Genomic DNA, 19,729 nt, shown 5'->3' with positions numbered 1-19,729 from the left:
ATTGCAAAGTCTAAGGGACGAAGCAGTGGTCGCAAAGCGTGTAAGTGCGCGTTTGTATACGGTTGAAACAGTCTAAGTCCAAATGATGTAGATCGAGAAGTGAAATAGGCGGACGGTAACTGGCGTAGTTGAGACAGATTAAGCAAGTGAGCAAGGAATGAGGTGAATTTGACAAAGTGAGAGTGTCGTGACGGCGATGAACTCGAGGCGTTGGGTAGCTGAAGTGGTGGGTCGCGTGAGGTCGAAGTATGAAACAGTGTCAGGCTGAGTGGAGGGTAGAAGAGAGAAAAGAAGAGAAGGGCGAGATGGGAATTTGAGTTGGGTGAGGCAGTCTTTCTTAAGTTCCGCCCACTCAAGAACTGCGCACTTGAAGCAACAGCAGAGAGCCGCTCCTTCCTCTGCACGCTCAGTCACACTATGCTTAATCGAGACTAGTGGATTTACCTGCGGATTGAGCTTCTGGTAGTTTGACCTCACGCCCAAGCAGGAGCTGCCAACAACCACGCCAACCACTCTCCCCTCTCCGTTTCTGTCGCTTCTGCTGTGGTTTGCATCTTGTTTGCCATCTCCTGCAGATCGCCCAAGATGTTTTCACGAGCAGTCAGACCTGCGCTGAGCGCGGGCAACCAGGCTTTGGCACGGTACGAAAACTCCTCGAAGACCGCCGAGGGCCCCAGTCTGTGATGGTAGGAGCTGACATGTTGCAGAACTGCTCTGCCCAAGTCGACCGCCCAAGCTGCCAATTATGCCACGCTACGAGAAATTGAGGGTTAGTAGGAGAGCCGGAAGATGAATTGCGGGAAGCTCATACCATGAACAGGCCGACTCAAGTCGATCAAAAACATCGAGAAGATCACCAAGACCATGAAAATTGTCGCCTCCACGAAACTCACCCGAGCCCAGAAAGCCATGGGTGACTCACGAACCTATGGTCAGACCTCCAACCAAGTATTCGAGGAAGCCGAGACCAAGCCCATCGAGGAGAAGAAGACTCTTATGGTTGTGTGCTCGTCCGACAAAGGTCTCTGTGGTGGTATTCACTCCGGTCTCTCAAGAGCTACGCGAAGAATGATGGAACAGCACCCAGACATGGACCTGGCCATCATTGGCGAGAAAGCCAAGGCTCAACTCTCCCGATCCAACGGCAAGTCCGTTGTTCTGAGCTTCGCTGGTATTGGCAAGGACGTCCCAACCTTTGCCGATGCTCAAGCCATTGCCGACCAGATCTGCTTGCTTCCAGAGGAGTACGCTAGCGTTCGCATTCTCTACAACAAGTTCATCAACGCCCAGTCCTACGAAGCTACCCCAATCGAGGCTTTCTCTGAGGAGGCTATCACTCAATCGCCCAACTTCGCTGCTTTCGAAATTGACGATGAAGTCGTTGGAAACTTGAGGGAGTACTCTCTTGCCAACTCCTTGTACTGGGCGTTGGCTGAGGGTCATGCTTGCGAACAATCTGCCCGAAGAAATGCCATGGATGTGAGTGCAGCTGATGCGACAGACCATGGCCATGAGAGACTGACACTATTTACAGAACGCATCGAAGAACGCAGGTGACATGATCAGCAAATTCACCATTCTGTACAACAGAACTCGACAGGCCGTCATTACTGGCGAGCTGGTGGAGATTATCACTGTATGTGACCACTTCAATTCCATCACGTGTATTGATCACGCTGACATATTTCTAGGGTGCCGCTGCTTCAGAGGATTAGTAGATACACAACACTATACCACACCTCAACTTCACCCTGAACTTCTCGTTTGTACAAAATTGGTTTGTCATGAATGCAAGCTGTCGTGCCAATGGTGATACTACTTCTTATCACGAATTCTTGCTACGTTGATTCATTCATCTTTAACATCGTACCAGGTCGTTCTGCTTTTTGTTGGACCCGTTAGCCCTCAGCGTAATCTCATCGTTGTAAACTAATCCTACAGGTCATCCAAACCATGCCGTGGCATCGCCTGCGAATGAAGCGCACGGTTGGAATCGAAGGGACACAAGGGAAAGATGGAGAAAGAGAGGAAACAGACGCCACAGCACCACAATCACTTTCCCGTCCTCGTTCACGAATGCGTACTATTTTTCGGAGGAAGAAAGCACCGTCCAACGCATCAAGTTACAACCACTTCGCAAGCAGCGTCAGGGCATCGCCAGAAACCGATGTTGCCGATGTTGAAGCTGTGAGCAAGTCCGACGACTGGTCGACAACCATCATCGTCCTTGCCGCTGGCCTCCTTCTCGCAAGTTGCTTCGCGCTTTCCCCAGATATTGCATTTCGTGTCATACTCTTCGGCCAGATGCTGCTCTGCACCTTTCCAGTTTTTCTTGCCAACTGGGTTCTGCTCATTCCTATATTTCTGCCGATGAAAGTCCACAGCCGCATGGAGGTTGTTTTGGGGCTGGGCATGCTCAGCTGGCTCGGAAGCTTGGACTGGGCTTTCGCTTGGAAAAGTATTCAAGTGTGGTTCAATCATGATCGGGATATTCCAAACCAGTATCCAGAGTCATAGGTCATGGCATACCTGGAGTCAGACTCTCCCTGCTGAGGGAACAGGAATTACTCTCTGGGATAACAGCCCAACCTAGCAAACTGCAGGAGCTCATGCTAACTGAGTCGAATGGGCTGGACATGTGTAATGGACAGCGAGCGCGACGCAGCAACCAAGACAACACCGTCGAAGAAGGCTCCAGCTCCCCCGTATTCCCAGCATCAGCAGCCGCAATCGCACCGAAGGAGGCAACAGCACCAACGAATCGCACTTGGAAGATGGGAGCAAGATCATCAACAGGACCTTCGGCGCAAAAGAATCGATAAGGCCTTGTGGCCGTAGCCGGGTTTGCGTATCCTACAAGTCTCCTGTTATTGGAGATAGAATATACGCAATCCTGGCCGCCGCCACCACCCTTTGCCTGGACTGCTAAGCTAAAGGCCATCCGACACATCGCGAGACGTAACTTCATACCTCGTTGGCTGGAGGAGAGAATGGTGCACGGCACGAAGGAACAGACTATTTCATTCACACCATCTTGTATTTCTCCCGGCTCACGAGACGAGAGCAGGGGCCCATGTCATGGGAGTATGTGAAGAAGTAGCCATATCAGAATACTGTACGTAGACAAGGTGTAAGGCAAAGATCCACCGCGTGCCAATTCTCGCTCAGTGCTGCGAATGTGACGCACCCAATCACGATTTTAATTGAGGACGCATGAAGCCAATCGAAGAATGATAACAGGCAGTGGACGACGGTTAGAAGTGGTTAGTGTTAGACCATCACGTGCTGCTCTTGCCCGATTCGAAACGTGACACCTTCCTAGACGGACGCGACAGCGTGTCAAGATGATGTGAAGCAGCAACAAACAAATGTACTTTTGTGTTCCGTGTATCATGCTCTACCAGTTTCTCGTGCCCTGATCTACTCTTGATGAACCACTAACCTCTATACCAAGTCATGGCTCGACTTCCTTTCCTTTTCTGCCTGGTGGCAGCTCTGGGACTACTAGCGGCCGCAGATGGCATATACAGCTCTAAGTCGCCAGTTCTACAGGTCAATACGAAGAACTATGATAGCTTGATTGCTCAATCGAACCAGACTTCAGTAGGGCCGAAGCCAAAAGGCGTTGGGAATCACCACTGACAATTCTAGATCGTCGAATTCTATGCACCTTGGTGCGGTCACTGTCAGAACCTCAAACCAGCCTATGAGAAAGCTGCAAAGAACCTTGCTGGTCTAGCAAAGGTTGCAGCTGTCAACTGCGATGAAGAGTCCAACAAGCCTCTCTGTGGTCAATTCGGTGTACAGGGATTTCCAACCTTGAAGATTATCAGACCAGGAAAGAAGGCAGGCAAGCCCATGGTGGAAGACTACCAAGGTCCGCGAGAAGCAAAAGCTATTGTCGAAGCTGTCAGCGACAAGATCACGAACCACGTCAAGAGACTGAAAGCAGACACACTTGATGCATGGGTTGAGGGAGGCACGAGACCAAAGGCCATTTTGTTCACCGAGAAGGGCACAACTGCTCCCTTGGTCAAGGCTTTGGCCATTGACTTCCTCGGTTCTATCGACTTCGCTCAGGTCCGAAACAAAGAGACAGCTGCCGTGGACAAGTATGAGATTGAGAAGTTTCCGACCATTGTACTGCTTCAAGGCGACAATGTCTCCAAATACGATGGCGAAATCAGCAAGGAAGCCTTGACCACCTTCTTGAGCCAAGCAGCCTCTCCAAACCAAGACCCCGCTCCGAAGAAGGCCAAAGCAAAATCTACAAGCACCAAGAAGTCCAAGTCTGCCTCATCGTCAGCATCCTCTGCCTTCTCTAAAGCCTCCGAAGATCACAAATCCTCCGATTTCGAAGAATATCTTGAGCATGCGAGCACTGTCGTAGTCGAGGATGGCGCACCCTCTGATTCACCACTACCGATAGTCGAGAACAAACAGAAGCCGATGGTCGTGCCCGATGTCACTCCACCTCTACCGACGTTGGAAGCTTCGTCTGACCTTCGCGCCAGATGTCTGCAAGCCGACAGCTCCCACTGTGTTCTAGTCTTGCTACCATCAAAAGCAGGTGGAGAAGCTGACTACGCCGATGGTGCTGCTGAGGCTCTGTCTGGCTTCGCGGCAGTGGAGGAAAAGTACAACAAGCGCAAGGCCAATATCTTCCCCGCCTACGCTGTTCCGTCCGACAATGACGACGCCGGCATCATCCGACAAGCTCTGGGCCTGAAGTCTGAGACAGAAGTTGACGTCGTTGTCGTCAACATCAAGAAGGGATGGGCAAAGAAGTACTCGAAGTCAAGCTTCGATGCAAAGAGCATTGAGAGCTTCATGGATGATATTCGCTTTGGTGAAGGTACCAAGCAAAAGTTGCCTGCTGACTTCTTTGCTGAACCTGGGTCGACTGCAGAGCCGACCGCGTCTCAGGAACCTGAAGCATCTTCGTCCGAGACTGCGGCAGAGTCCTCATCTACTCATGACGAGCTCTAGGCAAGATGACAGTGTTAACTGCATATGAAACGTGATGAGCCACAATACGATACCCTGACGAACCTCACACACCCTTCACTTTTGAACAGGCAAATGTTTTGTAGCTGATCACCGTCCCCACTTTTCAATTGCTTCAATCCTCTGCACGAACTCTGCTTTCAACGTTGATTAAACCTACTTCTAGACCCGAGTTTTTGATCTGTCCCGGATCTGCGCCGGATCAACCAAGGTCGACCCTCGAAGTTGTCAGCAGATCCGCTGAAGCGACTTCAGATCAACCTCACTTCCTTCAGACGACTACGCACCCACCTACCACTTCACACTTCTGTTTAGCCTCACGAACTCGATCACTCCAACCTCGAATGGTTCCTCTAGATACCATATAAGCCACTTGCCGACCTACCACAACCATGCTTTCCAGCTACTTCAAGGCGGCTAAGTCGCGAATACCACATACCATACCCAACCTTCCGAGGCCTGATCAATCATCTAAGATGGAGGCGAATCCAGATATCAACGCAAGTACTGCGGCGCCAGTAGCTGACATGGTTCATCAGACAGCGGCAGACGGTGAAATGGACACTCCCACGGCCCCCAACCAGCCTTCCAACATGACTGTCGAAACCGAAGGCACTTCCGCAACACTTCCATCCATTATGAACACTCAGGGAGCGGCCGAAGGTCTATTCATAGCGCCCGTGGGCCCTGAGATAGCAGAGGAGACTGTCGTCAGTCCTCAAGCCAGCTTTCTTCTGGAGGCCGCAAATCAGAATGCGCATCAAGCAACGCCAATGGAAACAGACACGGTTGATGGCGAGGTGATGTCAGACGCCTTAGTTGACAATACCGGCGACGAGGACATAGGCGACGCTTTGCTGCAGCACCCAGAGGAAACAAGTCGAGCCAGTGAGGATGTTGGAACCGCTCTACTCGAAAGTGTGAACGAATCCAGTCATACTCCATCGCTCGCTGCCGAAACATATACTAGTGATGCCGAACAACCTACTGCCGATCAGAGCATGGTGTCAAGCGATGATGTGGTGCTTTCTGCTGTACCCTCAGGAGCTGACGACGCTGAGGGGATCATTCCTGTCAACGGCAACTCCGAGCACAACAACTCTTTGTACAGATATCGCCCCTCTGCCGATATACCAGAATTTCGAGGCCGCTCCAAAAGTGCTTCTGTACAATGCGGCGACCACTACACGTACATGGCGAATTGGCCACCTCAAGATCCTCCCAAATGTGACTTGGGCCTTCGGACTGATGTCTTCCCACCGAAGGATGCACCTATTCATGTTTGGATTCAAGCGTATGCATTGAGATGGGGTGTTTGGTCTGCGGAGGTCAAAGACGACGCCAAGCGGGCACAGCTCCTGGACGTGGTCGGTGAGAAGATGAAAGCCGCATGGGAAACTGCTATCATCGAAGGCCACTATGTTCGGCCGAGAGAGACGATCGTCGACATGACTTATACACGAGCTGATGGTGATGGCCAGGATAGTCAAGACAAACGTGGTCGCAAACGAGCTCAAAGTCCCACCAGGCTTCCCGCAGGCTTCGCTCACGAAGGCAAGGACCCCTTTGCTATCACAAATGGCGAGCTCGCTCACCACCAGATCACCATGGACATGATCAAAGCACGAGTGGAGGCACGAGACTACGAAGATGCGGAGCTTCTCCTTGACGACGTGCTCGGCAACCTTCCAGATGGTAGAGAAAGACTCGTCGAACGAGACTGGAGCGCCACATACCACCCTTCTGTGCGAGGGAGGAACTTACTGATGTACAGTCTTTGGGTGGTGCAAGATGCTCGATCCAATGTATTCAAGCTGAATAACCTGATGAAGCATTTCGCCAAAGAACAGCAAAAGAAGAACACTATATCTCGCATCGAGATATACCAAGAGCGAGAAGCACAGCACCTGGCGCTTGCTACTGAACTGCAACGACGGCAAGCGACTGAGCAGGACGCTGCTGATGAGGATAACATGGAGACTGATCCTGTCGATCTGACCAGCGATACCGACTCCAACGAGGCTGGATCTGGTGAAGATTCCTTATCTCAGACGCGACAGGTGACTGAGGCCCTCATTCTCAGCCTCGCACGAGAAGTCATCACTGCCAACAACGAACAGGCTCTGCTCGACTGCTTCACTACGAGAAACCTTCGTGGTGAAGATTTCGCTGCCGGTGGAAGTTTCACTGTTGATATCAACGACAAATTTCAAGCAGCTAGTGCGACTCTAGGAAATATCTACAGCGGCATTGAGCACGTTCTTCGTTTTCGAAGGGCGATGAAAGGACGGCAACCATCGGAGATGATCAAGATGGGACATGATGCCCACCTGATCAAAGACCAGATCGACAAAGCCCGAGGCAGATTGCGCCAGATTCTGAAGGACGACTTGCAGCTCACTGTTGTTGGTACACTTGAGACAGAAGACACGCCCAGTGGAAGTGATGAGAATGAGCCAGTGCGTGACTCTGAGGTATATCAAGATGCCCAAGAGTTCTCGAATGAAGTCAGTAACGATCAGAGTCAGTCTACACCTGGTGTAAACGGTCCACCTGGTCACAACTTGTACCCTCAAGACGCTGCTGCAAACAATACTGCTGGCACTCTACATGGCCTCGGCATCAACACAAATGCAAGCGCTCAAGCTCAAGCACCACATGCGAACTCGATGATGCCGCCTGCCACTACAGGGAGCTCTCTGGCAACCAGCACTCCACCTCAACCGCCTCCTATGACAGCATCTGCTAGTCCGACTCCTGCGCAGTCATCAGCACCACTATCAGGATCGAGTGCTTCATCATCGCAGATGCAGACCGACCTGAAGCAGTCTTACATCGATGAGCTATGGGTACCCTTCTTGAAGAAGCCCTTAGCTGATCAGGGTCTACCTCCAATCAGCGAGCCCATCACCATATGGCCGCAGATCAAAGACATCATGACACAACTTGGCTTTTCTGCGGAGGAACGAAATGAGCAGCTTCGAAGGTTCAAGTCCGGCTATGATACATATGTTGAGAGCAAGGGCATCGCACGGCCAACTAATGGTCCGTCCCAGTCACCTACCCCATCCGTGGTCGCACCTTCGCCCGCGCTTTCTCATGCCTCGCTTCGCTCCAATGCACCTCCAAGCTATCCTACAGACGCAGAGATACTGGCAGCTATTCCTCCACAAGGTATTCACGGACGTCACCTCATGCAAGTGTTTGATAAGCGCGTTAGTCAACATGCGCCGCAGTTCTACCAGACGGTACAGCGACTCGCCTTGATCCATCCACAAACACACATGGTCTACCAGAAGCAACAGGTGCCATCGGTCAGCAGACAATACAACACCCTGCCGCCACCGTCGGCTCAAGGTCCCACTCCCCCAAGTCAGAACGTCTCTCCTACCTTACAGATGCCGCCACCAGCCCAAGCTCGATCAGGCATTGTCAAGCTAAGATATCCACCTCAACACTCATCCCCATCACTACCACCTCAAGACGAATCCCAGATGAAACCTGAATACAAATCCACCACCGTCGAAGGCAGTCGTGGCTTCTCCTTCCGTCATCTTCCACACGCCACCCTCGATCAACGAAAGCACATGGATGAGGAAGTCGAGGACTACATCTCCAAGACATGCAAGGCTACGAAGAAGAATCCCTTCGGTCAGTACATCACCTTCAAAGATCCGAACGAGCCAGATGGACCGGTGATCTTGCACGGTTTCTGGGACAATCAGGATGGTACGAGACCTGCAGGAAGCGAGTGGTTCTTCGACGGTGAGGATGTGCCTGCCAATTGGGATATGGAGAGGGGTGCGCTGCTTGGTGGTGGGGATGATGCTGGTGAGGATGCATACAGCCACAATGCAAATGAGCAAGCTAGGCCAAAGATCAAGCTGAATGTTGGTGGTCAACGTCAGGATCATATGGTCACAGGTCGACAGAACGCTCAAGGTGCACAGAACTTGAGCTACTATGCTAACTATGGTATGGCACCTGGCTCACAGCAGATGCCTGCTACCATGCAGCGAGGTCGAGGTCGAGGGCAGAACGCCACTGCTTATCAGCCGAGCTACGGTATGGGCTCGATTGATCCTGCGCAACTCTCTGTGGGGCATGTTCAGTCTGACCTGGGGGCGTACGGTCAGGGGCAGGGGTATGCTCAGAGCCAAGGTCAAGCTACGGGTGCGAAGAAGGGAACTAAGCGGGGTGGAAGCGGGAGTCGAGGTGGCGCTAAGAAGAAGAGGCGAAAGAATGTGCAGTTTGAGGATCAGGATGATAGTGGGGATTATGATCCTAGCAGGGACTTTTAAGTGCATGAGTTGATGGTGATGCCGGGTGTGGTGAAGGTTGTGCGTTCGGATGGTGATGGCCTGGTGGTGGTGGTGGTGTGTAGCGGAGAGGGTGACGTGAGTGAGGTGCGACTTGGTCTCTGGGAAGGCGCGTAGAGAGAGGTCAGGTCTTGCTAGAGGGGTGCTTCGAGTTGGTTTGGGCTTCGTTGCAACCTTTGGACAGTCTTGTGGCTAGACTCAGTTGCTATGCCGATATTTGAGAGAGCTCTGCAGAGGACGCCTGAAGCCTGACGGCGCTCTGACTATCGGAGGGCAATGACATGAGCATGACGATTGGTGCTGAGGCTTTGTATCTCCGACGCTCATGCTATGTATGGGTAACCTTGCTCAAGAGCTAACAGCGCTTGCTCAAGCATTTCGATTTCTGCGTGCAACAAGAAGGTAAACAGGGGCAGTCGCGGGTCTTAGCTGTTGCAAAACATGGGCACAGTTGATAGAAGACCACCAGGACTACTTCACATGGTCCTCATCGAACATCACACAGAAGCCAGAACTACCCTCCTCGAGGTAATGTACGTGTGTCACTATGCTACATGGCACGACATCGTCTTCAACTAGATCCGCACATGCCGCTCAATACGCATCGACTGTGGCAGTCAGTGTCTTTGAGCATGTTGCAGCTAATTCATGCATGACATTATATGAAGTTGGGCTTACAATTAGTATTGGTAAGGAATCAACGCCATACTGAGGTCTGTATTCGAACATTGGGAAGAGAAATGCTGACAGATGTGGTAGCTGTCACGAGTTCAGCCAATTGAGTCATCCATGCTGAAAATCTTCACTTTCAATGTCGTTCTCGTCAATAGGGTGAAGCATAGGTTTGTATGCCTTAGGCAATCCCAGCAAGAGTGAAAAACCTCGAATGTGTCCGCTGCCTTAGGTGCGAATGAATATACCGGATTTTCATCGACCACGCTTACAGTCCTCTTCGTTGTTTTGATTACGTAACGACGACCAGCGTCTTCCTTGGTTTCCAATCCATCAGAGTTTACTACTGAACAGCAGTCTTCAGACGAGCAACCCAAGAGTACAAGCCTGACCCCATACCTACACTCCACAATATCTGACCACGATCCAACCTAGATCCCAAAATGGCGACCATCAACGATCTCCCGCAAGAGCTTCTTCAAAAGATCCTCATCGAGCACATCAAGACCGGCACTCAGATCTCTGACGATTTCCGCGGAATGAGAGAATGTTATGCGGCGATGCGTGTCTCGAAGACGTGGTGCAACACAATGCTCGATATCATGGGTACGAAGAACGGCGAGTATCGATGGCGAGAATTGCTCTGGGGTATTTGTTTGCGGCTTGTGACGTTTGTTCGGCATGTTAGGATGGAGAAGAGAGTGGGACAGTGGGAAGGGGAGGTGCTACCAGAAGGGTCTGCAAATGTGGATGCACGAGGCTTGCGCGAGCTGTGATGAGTATGGAGAGGGTTCCAGGACAAGGAATGCAAGAATGCAAGCATATAATGGACAAGCGACATCTTGACAGGTGATCATGTTAGAATGGAGAAGGGAGTGGGACAGTGGGATGGCATGCTGTTATACGTCGTGAATGGCGAAGCTGAGGCCCATTCGGGCTTCACTGACAGTGAGGACTAGCGGCGTGCTGATGAAGCTTCGCGGTCAGGCCGTATAGGATACGGGAAGAGTGATGGAAAAGAAAGCACTTACTGAAGAGTGCTGCATCGCAGGCACGCCACGCGCACAACAAACGACAAGGACATACTGCACCTACACCAGTGACAAGCTCCGGCGCACCCCAGTTCTATCAAGGCGCGGCAATGCGAGTTTACCACAGTCTTTTCACCCACAGTGAAAGGAACAGCAAAATGCATGTATCCGCGGATGAAAGCACATATCACTGTCCGCCTGATTAGCAAACAGTTTGTTTAGATGCACTTCTGCGACTACTTCAAACTTTACTTGACGAATATCTCAAGACCAAACTTTCCCAAGGTACCCAAGCATTCTGTTGTTCCCCCGCGCATTGCAAACCTGTAAGATAAGAAGGTACTCCTCCACCTCACTGTGCATATCGTCGTGTTCGGGCTAGTCGCCGCATCAGCTCCAGCCATGGCAACCATCAACGACCTCCCACCAGAACTCCTTACCCTCGTCCTTCGGAATTATCTGGATACTATTGATACAACGGATTGGTTTCAGGCCTATAAATACACGCCACAGATGGCAATCTTGAACATCTGTACAGTATCCAAAGTATGGTGCGACATCACGCTTCAGCTTCTGGGTACAAGATATGGGGACAAAAAATGGGGGGAGTTACGCTGGGGCGTCCTGGGACGATTCACGTCTTATCTGATCCATGTGAACTTTCAATTCGATGAAGAGGAGCGGCGGCACGCTTATCGAATGTTCATGGAGATTCGAGATGGGAAGGCAGCGATGGGTATTCGAGGGAGGATGTCGGTGCCTGGGTTTGAGGAGGCTGATGTGGCAATAGCCGAGGAGACCTGACGTGCAGGTTCTGTTAGACCTGTGAGAGGTGTTGGCAATTTTCGAAGCCAGCTTTGAGACCGTTGCCGAAGGACCTGGTGAACCATCCGGCAGCGAGCATGGGTCGCATGGAGATTGCATGGATCGAATGGTATGGGGTCCTCCAAGCAGCGAAGAGACAAGTGTAAGAAGGATCAAGGAGGTCCTTCGTTCAACCAAGACCATCAACGGGCTCCACTCATACCCGTCGACCTCTCGCTAGCTTTCAAGCCATGACAAAAAATGGCACACAAACAGTCCATCCTAGACCCTGGAGACCTCCACATCCTAATCCTCAGCTCTCTTCGGCTCCTCCGTCAAAAGAATCGCATCATCGCTCGACCACGCCCGAAAGGCCCTCGTCTTAACCTTCTGCTCAAACATAAGATCCAGTTCCAGTGGCGTCCGACCACGCATCTCAGGAACCATGTAGAAGCACGCAGCCCACGTCAGGAGACATATTGCAAGCCAAACGAACCCAATCTTGGAACGGAGATTGCCAGCATCGGCGTTGTAGATGTACGGCGTGACGAAGCTGAAAAGGAAGTTCACGACACCGTTGATCGCCCACGCAATACCTTGTGTTTTCGCACGAAGTTGGAGGGATGACACTTCAGCCGTGATGATGAAGGATGCGGGCCAGATGCTGAGAGTTGCGAGGAGGGTGACGATGTTAGTGGTGACGCCGACGTACCTATAAATCATTAGTTAGACAACCAAGATGGACAATGGCGGAGAATGCAAACTTACCATGCAGTCACGATCGAATTGAAACAACCAGCAACACCCATAGCGCCCCACATCACAGCAAGCGGTATCAGTGGATAGAGAATTAGCTTGCGCCGTCCAACGCGAGCAACAATCCACAGGCTGATGGCCGTGCCGATGACGCCAGCGACTACCCCCGAGATCAGGAATATCTGGCTGGTACCGGAATCCATCCCAGCCTGCTGCAGGAAGTACGGGCCATCTCCGAGGATCGGAAGACCGAAGAGCTGTGGTATTATCGAGCCGAGAATGGCGATATTCGTTCGACGGAGGTTGATACCCTTGAAGACATCGATGTACCTGGCGCGATCGGTATGCTGTGCTTCCGTCTCATGCTGAACCATCGTCTGAAGATTATGGATCGCTGCACTCGTGTCGTCTCCGGAAGTCTCGAGCCGTCGTTGTGCTTTGACTGCATCGTCTAGACGGCCTTTGCGGATAAGATGGATGGGACTCTCTGGCATGAAGATCGCAACTAGAACCGGTATCGCAGAGAAAGGCCACTCGGACATAATGCAGACCCGGTAGGATTTCTTGCCCGGCACCTCTCCCTGCGCGAGAACGATGCCCGCACTGATCAGCTGCCCGATAAGGAAGAACAGTGGGAAGAAAGCTATTACTGAGCCCCGCAGCACGGAGGGGAGGACTTCGGACATATATGTCTGGGTCGTGGTCACCACCATGCCGATCGTGCACCCTTGCACGAGCTTTCCGACGAAGAATATCGCCTGTGGAGAAGTGGTTGTGTACGATGAGCTCAGGAAGATGGCGACGGCAATGGCGGAGGTGCTGCTGCCTAGGGCGAGTGTGAGGCGGCGGCCGAATCGGTCTTGGAGGGAACCGGCGGAGACTGCGCCTATCATCATGCCGATTGGGCTGCCTGCGTTCCAGAGGCCCATCCACTGGGAGGGGATGATCCATTCGTCTTCGTAGAATTTGCCGTAGTCTTCCCTGGGTTGGGGTTAGTCGGGAATGGTACTTGAAGCAGAAGTTGCACGTACTTGAATTGGTCCATTCCCGCGAGGTTGCCGGACATGGCTAGGTCGTAGCCCCAGAGTAGGATGCCGCTGGTCAGGGCGATGCAGTAGGCGGAGACCTTGGGATATCGTCTGAGGTTCTGCCATAGTGATCGGGGTTTCATGACGCCGGTGGAAGGATGTGCTACATCTGAGTCATGGGAGAAGGACGAGACAAGTGTGTTGTCTTGATCGGTGCCCATCTTGAGGTGGAAGGTGCTCAGGATACTGAGCAAAGAATATTGGTGTGATGGGCGATATATTCCCTAGCAGAACGTCCGAGGATCCTTATACCCTCGGGTGAGCAGTTGGCTTGCTTGAGGTGCGGCCACGCAACGAGGTGGATACACTTGAGGCGCGTCTGGAACCTTGTTACCTGAGGAGGGCTTGATTCGAGGAGTGGTTGTCTACTAGCATAGATACAATCTGTAGGGCCTTGCGGTGTTCGTAACAGCCACGAACTATTTTCACATCACTGTGTAGCGGAAGACCACCGGCATATGAACAGCGTTCTGATAGGTAGCTGGCGAAAGGTGCCCTCCACGAAGACGCAGGTAAGCTGCAGAACTGGGGAATCCTGGGGTAAATCGAACGAAAGTCGCAAGAAGCGAACGGCGAGAGATGCAATTGAGCTCGAGGAGGGAAGCGTCGAGAAGTCGAACTGCGGGTTTCGCAACAACGAGGTCTTGGCATTGCGAGGCTGGAATACGAGGTGGAGGTTTTGCTCAGGCTTAAGCGAAGTGCTCTGCTATTGGACCGCCATTGCGACTCCGCAAAGCGCAGAATGTAGCTTCACAGCCTTCCTGCTTCGTCGACTGCACGTACGTGGTCTATGGTGGGCCTGGCCAGTGCTTTGAGAGAATCGCTTTGCTCTTCCGAAGGTCGTTTTGATCTACCGAGTTCTCACAGTAAGCAGGAGTAGGTGTGAGTCCGTATGAGCTCTACTTTCTAGCCGCAATTGGGTTGCGAAGCTCGGTGACCGCTCTGACAAGACTTTCGCCGAACGCTTCGACTCCTCGAGTGTCGATCGGTGGACCAAGAGATGGACGCCTTGTTCGAGAACGGGGTTCGCAATAACGGTGCCAAGGCCACCACTAGATGTACCGAGACAACCTCCTTCCGGCCAAGCAAAACGCGCCAAGCATAGAAGAACTACCTCTTTCTGGCCTGGCAAGCCCTCGCTCTACTATGTACGGAGTACAGATCCGGACGGATGAAGCGCGAGTTTGCTAGACCGAGACAAGGTCGTACTGACATGCTTGGTAAGAACTGTGAGATCCTCACATGAGGCTGTAATGGATGATTTCAGATAGTCTTCCCAGAATTTCTGAAGCCGACTCAATGGGAATCAGTACAGTTGCAGTGCGAAACTGTCTTCAAGCACGCCTTCATTCCTGCCATCACTTCTGGAGTCCTCGAATCTTCGAGATCAATTCTTCATCTAGTTCCAAATCGAGAAGTTCGACGTGCAACTGCGACCCATGTACGTCACTTTCCATGAATCCTCCCGTGGCAACCGGCTTGCCATTTCTCAACCTAGGGAATGTGACCTTGAATGCCAAAGCGGTGTCGAAGAAACCGCTCCAGACGATCTGCTCTGATGGAATACCGTACAATCTGGCAATATATTCCGAGCTCAAGAGACCGGAGGACTTGACAAGCTCATAGATCGCTTGCGAATCGCAAATGATGTCGACTGTGATCTCGTAGGGACCAGCATTCTTAGAGCGGATAATGTTGGCGATATCGCGCAGGTAGCGAATATCAGCAGGAAGAGCAAGCGGCTGTGGTGTAGTTGGTGGAGCTGCGGGCGTCGAGTTTTCGCCATTCGTGAATCCGTTGCTATGCGTTCCGTTGCCAGTTGGCTGTTCCTGAGTGCCTTCACCCGTACCGATGGTAGATACCGTCCAATGAAATAGTGCTTGGCCGTCAGTCCGTTGAGCCATACCTTCCTCGTGCGATGCAGCATAATTCGCACCCGCTTCTCCTTCATCTAACGCCATGAGATGGTACAGGGAGAACTCAGTGCATTCGTTGGCCTCGAAGTCGAACTTTCCGCCGTGTCCGAACCCAAAATTCCCTGCATTCGCTTTTTGGCCCTCGTAAGATGCGTGAATGCAAGCTATTCTGGCGGTTGAAGCAACACTGTTCGCAACTTTCTGGGAATCAGCCAATGCTTCGCAAACCACGAATATTCCATTTGCACTGTTGGTAGTCACGCCATCAGGGTTGAGGCCATACACGTGGAAGTCAACATCGTATGCCTCTTTGACGTGCTTGTGCTGCATCTTGACGTACTGCTTGATCTTCGGAAAGAGAGTACCAAGCTGGCGAATGAGTATCGGATCTCGGTATGAGCCAACGAATACTGTACGGAAGCCACAGACTCTGGCGCCCTCGAGCTTGACCGTGTAGTTCTGCCCAAGGGATTCCGATGTCTTAAAGAGCGCGCCTGCAACTCGGACTGTCTTCCCGTCATCGAGCTGCTCGAACGTGGTTTTTGTGAGGTCCATGTACCCGCCAGGGCCATATAGGACATCAGGCCTTGCGTTCTCATACATCACGTGCGCGGCAACGCTGCGAGGTATGCACCTTGAGGCCGGATCCAATGGTAAGATATCGAACGTGGCATCCTGATAGACCAGAGCAGCAGATGCGTTGCTCTTCGGTGTTGCACAGGCACCACCGCACTCCATAATCTTGCCCATATGAGCAAAAGCACCTACAGCTGCTTCCGAGAGTGATCGCATAACTTCAATGCCTGACGTGCAGCCCTTTTGGCGAGCATGGTATGCGGCAAATGCGATGTATGGGGCGGGATCGTAGGCTCTGCCGCCGATAATGATATCGAAATCTTGGTTTGCGAGCATCGCGTCGAGGTATGGCTCCGGGCCCATCTGTGCCACTATCCGGACTGTCTGATCGATCGTTTCCTGGGTAAGCTGTGGCACGAATTGTCCACAGCCTTCGATCCTGCCGGCTTTGAGCCTCTCAGAAACAAGACCATGTGGGACACCAGCATATATTGCTAGGACTTTGAGATTCCAGTCACTTTGTCTCACTGTCAGCGCCTTCTTGGGGCAGTTAATTGCAACTAATGTGAGGACTTACCTATTCTCTGGCTCTTCCGAATGCTCCCTGATGATGTCAAGGAGAACATCGACGTGCTCATCTGCACCGTCACCACCAGCTGAACCTATCAAGATAGGGACGTTGTATTTGCGATTGAGCTTGATCAGCTTGTGCATGTCCCGCTCGTAGGAAGCGCGGGGGCAGCTCATAGTCCCCAGTGCTAGTTTTGATGGGCCTGAATCCGTTGAGCCCGAATCAAGAACAATTGCGGTTGGAGTCGAAAGTGATGATAAACGCTCAAGCTCTGCTTCAACATGAGCATCGACGAAGCCATAGCCCAGCATTCCAACTGGGGTAATGATCTGGCATAGATGTTGCTTGGTGGCCGCTCCCGCTGGTATCGTGGAGGACTCTGTCGTAGCGCCATTGAGTAGGGCTGGCATCTTTGCTGTAAGATATCCAGATGTTCTGCAAATATTAGGTGCTTGATGATGTCCAGACTGACGCTACTAAGTCCTGGTTATGTAGAATTAACAACAGTCCTTGACGGCGCGTCTGGACCACCATCGGCCGAGTCCATCGGAGGAGACTCGAGGCCATGAGCGAAGCAGGGCCGTTCTCTGTACTTTGCTCAACCAGCCACATTGCACTCGCACAAGAGTACAATTCCTGTTGTTAGCGAACTGCGACAATCGCAGTACGCGCAATTCTGGGATTGCGATTAACGCTCAGTACGCGAGACCCCCTCTTGCCAAGCGACGAATAGGGGAAGAGGATACGAAGCTAGGCACGGTAGCGCCGACGCCTAGAGCTCGCCTAACCTGCCATATCCTCCAAGTCAACCGCAGCACCGCCTCACCGCCATCGCACCAGATACTTCTCTGAACGACCGCTATCGGTGACAATGCACTGGTACAAGACGATTTTGGTCCCAAGAGGGTGTTGAGGCTTAGTGACAGTCGCCACGCAGACCGGATGCATATTGATTCACTGGCGATGCACACCCGAATGGTGATACGGCGGTCGGGTTCGTGAACTTCAAGGCACCTGTTTGTCACTGATCAATCCTATTTGTCTGGGCCTGTTCGTGAAAGCGTCTGCCGCTCGGGACCAGTTCTAGACAACCTTGGCAGTAGCTTTGGCAAGCATAGAAAAGCTTAGTAGTGAGACCACCACTCTTGAGAGCCTTGATGAGAATGCGTCCTCGTTAACCACAGCTCAAGTCCAGGCACTCACTCCTGTCACGAACAAGAACGCTGTATGTGAAGACAGTGATCACATGTTGAGGACCCTTGGCATTGGGATGTGATACTGCGAGTTATGTCGGTTGGTGCTGGTATGCGATGGGTGTCTGCTTACCAAAATAATCAATGGAGTGAGTGACTGAGTGTGCAATGGAATGACTGGCAACAGTGCTACTGTCACTGCATGGTTGGTTGGTGTGTTGATCTGTTGCTCGCTTTGTTGCCGCCCAACAACTGGCAGATGCTTTGGGCTTCCTATCTTCGTCAATGGCGAAATGCCTCTTCTAAGCTCATTGAACGATAAGTCCCCGGCGTGGTGAACACAGAGGCTTCTAGCAGTCGACAAGGACGGTAACACAATCAAATGTGGGTGGTTCAGGCTGATGACACAGGTAAGATTTGCGCAATGTCCAGATTATCGACACTTACTGATCTGCAAAGAATCTCAAGAGCATGGCGACAACCATTAACGATCTTCCACCAGAACTTCGTGTCATGATTCTCAAAGACGTCCTCCAGCACCTTGCCGACAACTATGACAAGCCTAAACATATCCGGCATGTGGTCAAGCGCTTACTGTTTGAGCTGCTGAAGATAAGCAAAACTTGGTGTAACACAATCCTTGACATCATCTGGAAAGATGCGAACACAAGAGGCCGAGCGCACTGGAGGAGCTTCGTCAAGGGAAAGGTGCGGGCGGCGAGACTGGGAAAGTGGTTGAAGGAGAACAATAGCAAGAACTTTGAGAAACAGAGATGACGATTCAACTACCGATTCCATCAATAAGATGCTCCTGCCATTTTGTCGAAGACGCACTTGCCTTCGTGAGCTTTCCCTGGCTGCATATTATCTCCCTCTTCTTGCTATTCTGTGAACGTTTCCATTTCAGCTCATACGTATTTGCCATGCATTAATTGAGCATCAACAACCACTTTATAAGCAAAGTATGTCGTTCTCATAATTTGCTGCAGCCAGCCACGATACCGACCACAAGATAGCAGATTCAAATATGCCCACCATTGGCGACCTGCCACAAGAGGTCTTCCGGACTATCCTCCACTACCATTTCATCGATGCTTTTCACGTATCAGCCTATGGTGTCCGCGATCGGGTGGCAGCAGTACTCGACCCCATGATGGTCTGCAAGGCTTGGGCGGACGTTATGGTCGAATTGTACGAGAAGGACAAGCTGAGTAGAGATGCGGGATCGAGAAAGAAGCAATGTACAATGATGCCGGGCAGTTTGAGCATATACGTCGCAGAGTGGTTGTGCAATCCTGCACGGACGGACCCATTGAAGAGCGAGAGACAGGAGGAGCAACTGTCGAGTGGCAGCGACTAGTCATCCTCGGCCACAAGGTAGGCTGCAAGCTGATACCTTCTAATAGTATGATTTGAGAAGCTAATCACGCAACAGATCACGGACTTCCTCATGGAGATTCAGTACAGAGTCAGAGACTTCTGCTAACAACAAGCCCATGTTCATCTTCGGAGCGGATGAATTGCAGGAGGAACTCGCACAGAAACTTAGTCTGGTGAATTTATACTCTGCAATATCAGTGGGCTTCATATATCTAACAGCGCACCCAGCATGAGCGAATATCCCCGATCGACAAGCTTCCGGCAGAGGTCCTCCAGCAGATCCTCCAACACCATCTCCACGATATGATCGACGACATGATGCTCTTCACACCAAAGGCCAAGGTCGGCAAGATATTTGAAACAATGCTTGTGTGAAAGAGGTGGGCTAACAATGTACATAAAATAGTCTGGATGGC

General features: G+C 51.7%; 7 protein-coding genes across 7 annotated transcripts; 5 read left to right on the top strand and 2 right to left on the bottom strand.

Annotated features, from left to right (window-relative positions):
- Window positions 1-585: 585 nt before the first annotated feature.
- Window positions 586-1,557, top strand: ATP3 (atp3 gamma subunit of the F1 sector of mitochondrial F1F0 ATP synthase; the record flags this gene model as incomplete). The annotated part of the gene is made up of 3 exons (XM_064875200.1): window positions 586-641; window positions 708-769; window positions 821-1,557. The coding sequence occupies 3 exons, from the start codon at window positions 586-588 to the stop codon at window positions 1,555-1,557; spliced, it is 855 nt and encodes a 284-aa protein (XP_064729600.1).
- A 1,899-nt stretch (window positions 1,558-3,456) lies between these two features.
- PMZ80_006788 (uncharacterized protein) lies at window positions 3,457-4,989 on the top strand (the record flags this gene model as incomplete). Its single annotated transcript, XM_064875199.1, has 2 exons — window positions 3,457-3,603; window positions 3,652-4,989. The coding sequence occupies 2 exons, from the start codon at window positions 3,457-3,459 to the stop codon at window positions 4,987-4,989; spliced, it is 1,485 nt and encodes a 494-aa protein (XP_064729599.1).
- Window positions 4,990-5,399: 410 nt separating this feature from the next.
- Window positions 5,400-9,308, top strand: PMZ80_006787 (uncharacterized protein; the record flags this gene model as incomplete). The annotated part of the gene is made up of 1 exon (XM_064875198.1): window positions 5,400-9,308. The coding sequence occupies one exon, from the start codon at window positions 5,400-5,402 to the stop codon at window positions 9,306-9,308; it is 3,909 nt and encodes a 1,302-aa protein (XP_064729598.1).
- Window positions 9,309-11,431: 2,123 nt separating this feature from the next.
- PMZ80_006786 (uncharacterized protein) lies at window positions 11,432-11,833 on the top strand (the record flags this gene model as incomplete). The annotated part of the gene is made up of 1 exon (XM_064875197.1): window positions 11,432-11,833. The coding sequence occupies one exon, from the start codon at window positions 11,432-11,434 to the stop codon at window positions 11,831-11,833; it is 402 nt and encodes a 133-aa protein (XP_064729597.1).
- A 306-nt stretch (window positions 11,834-12,139) lies between these two features.
- PMZ80_006785 (uncharacterized protein) lies at window positions 12,140-13,838 on the bottom strand (the record flags this gene model as incomplete). The annotated part of the gene is made up of 3 exons (XM_064875196.1): window positions 12,140-12,545; window positions 12,602-13,570; window positions 13,621-13,838. The coding sequence occupies 3 exons, from the start codon at window positions 13,836-13,838 to the stop codon at window positions 12,140-12,142; spliced, it is 1,593 nt and encodes a 530-aa protein (XP_064729596.1).
- Window positions 13,839-15,035: 1,197 nt separating this feature from the next.
- Window positions 15,036-17,150, bottom strand: PMZ80_006784 (uncharacterized protein; the record flags this gene model as incomplete). The annotated part of the gene is made up of 2 exons (XM_064875195.1): window positions 15,036-16,686; window positions 16,747-17,150. The coding sequence occupies 2 exons, from the start codon at window positions 17,148-17,150 to the stop codon at window positions 15,036-15,038; spliced, it is 2,055 nt and encodes a 684-aa protein (XP_064729595.1).
- A 1,254-nt stretch (window positions 17,151-18,404) lies between these two features.
- Window positions 18,405-18,710, top strand: PMZ80_006783 (uncharacterized protein; the record flags this gene model as incomplete). Its single annotated transcript, XM_064875194.1, has 1 exon — window positions 18,405-18,710. The coding sequence occupies one exon, from the start codon at window positions 18,405-18,407 to the stop codon at window positions 18,708-18,710; it is 306 nt and encodes a 101-aa protein (XP_064729594.1).
- Window positions 18,711-19,729: the final 1,019 nt, after the last annotated feature.

This window comes from Knufia obscura, assembly GCF_036327395.1.
Source record: "Knufia obscura strain CCFEE 5817 isolate CBS 148926 chromosome Unknown scaffold_7, whole genome shotgun sequence".
Classification (NCBI taxonomy): domain Eukaryota; kingdom Fungi; phylum Ascomycota; class Eurotiomycetes; order Chaetothyriales; family Trichomeriaceae; genus Knufia; species Knufia obscura.
This window is presented reverse-complemented; position numbering and strand designations above follow the sequence as displayed.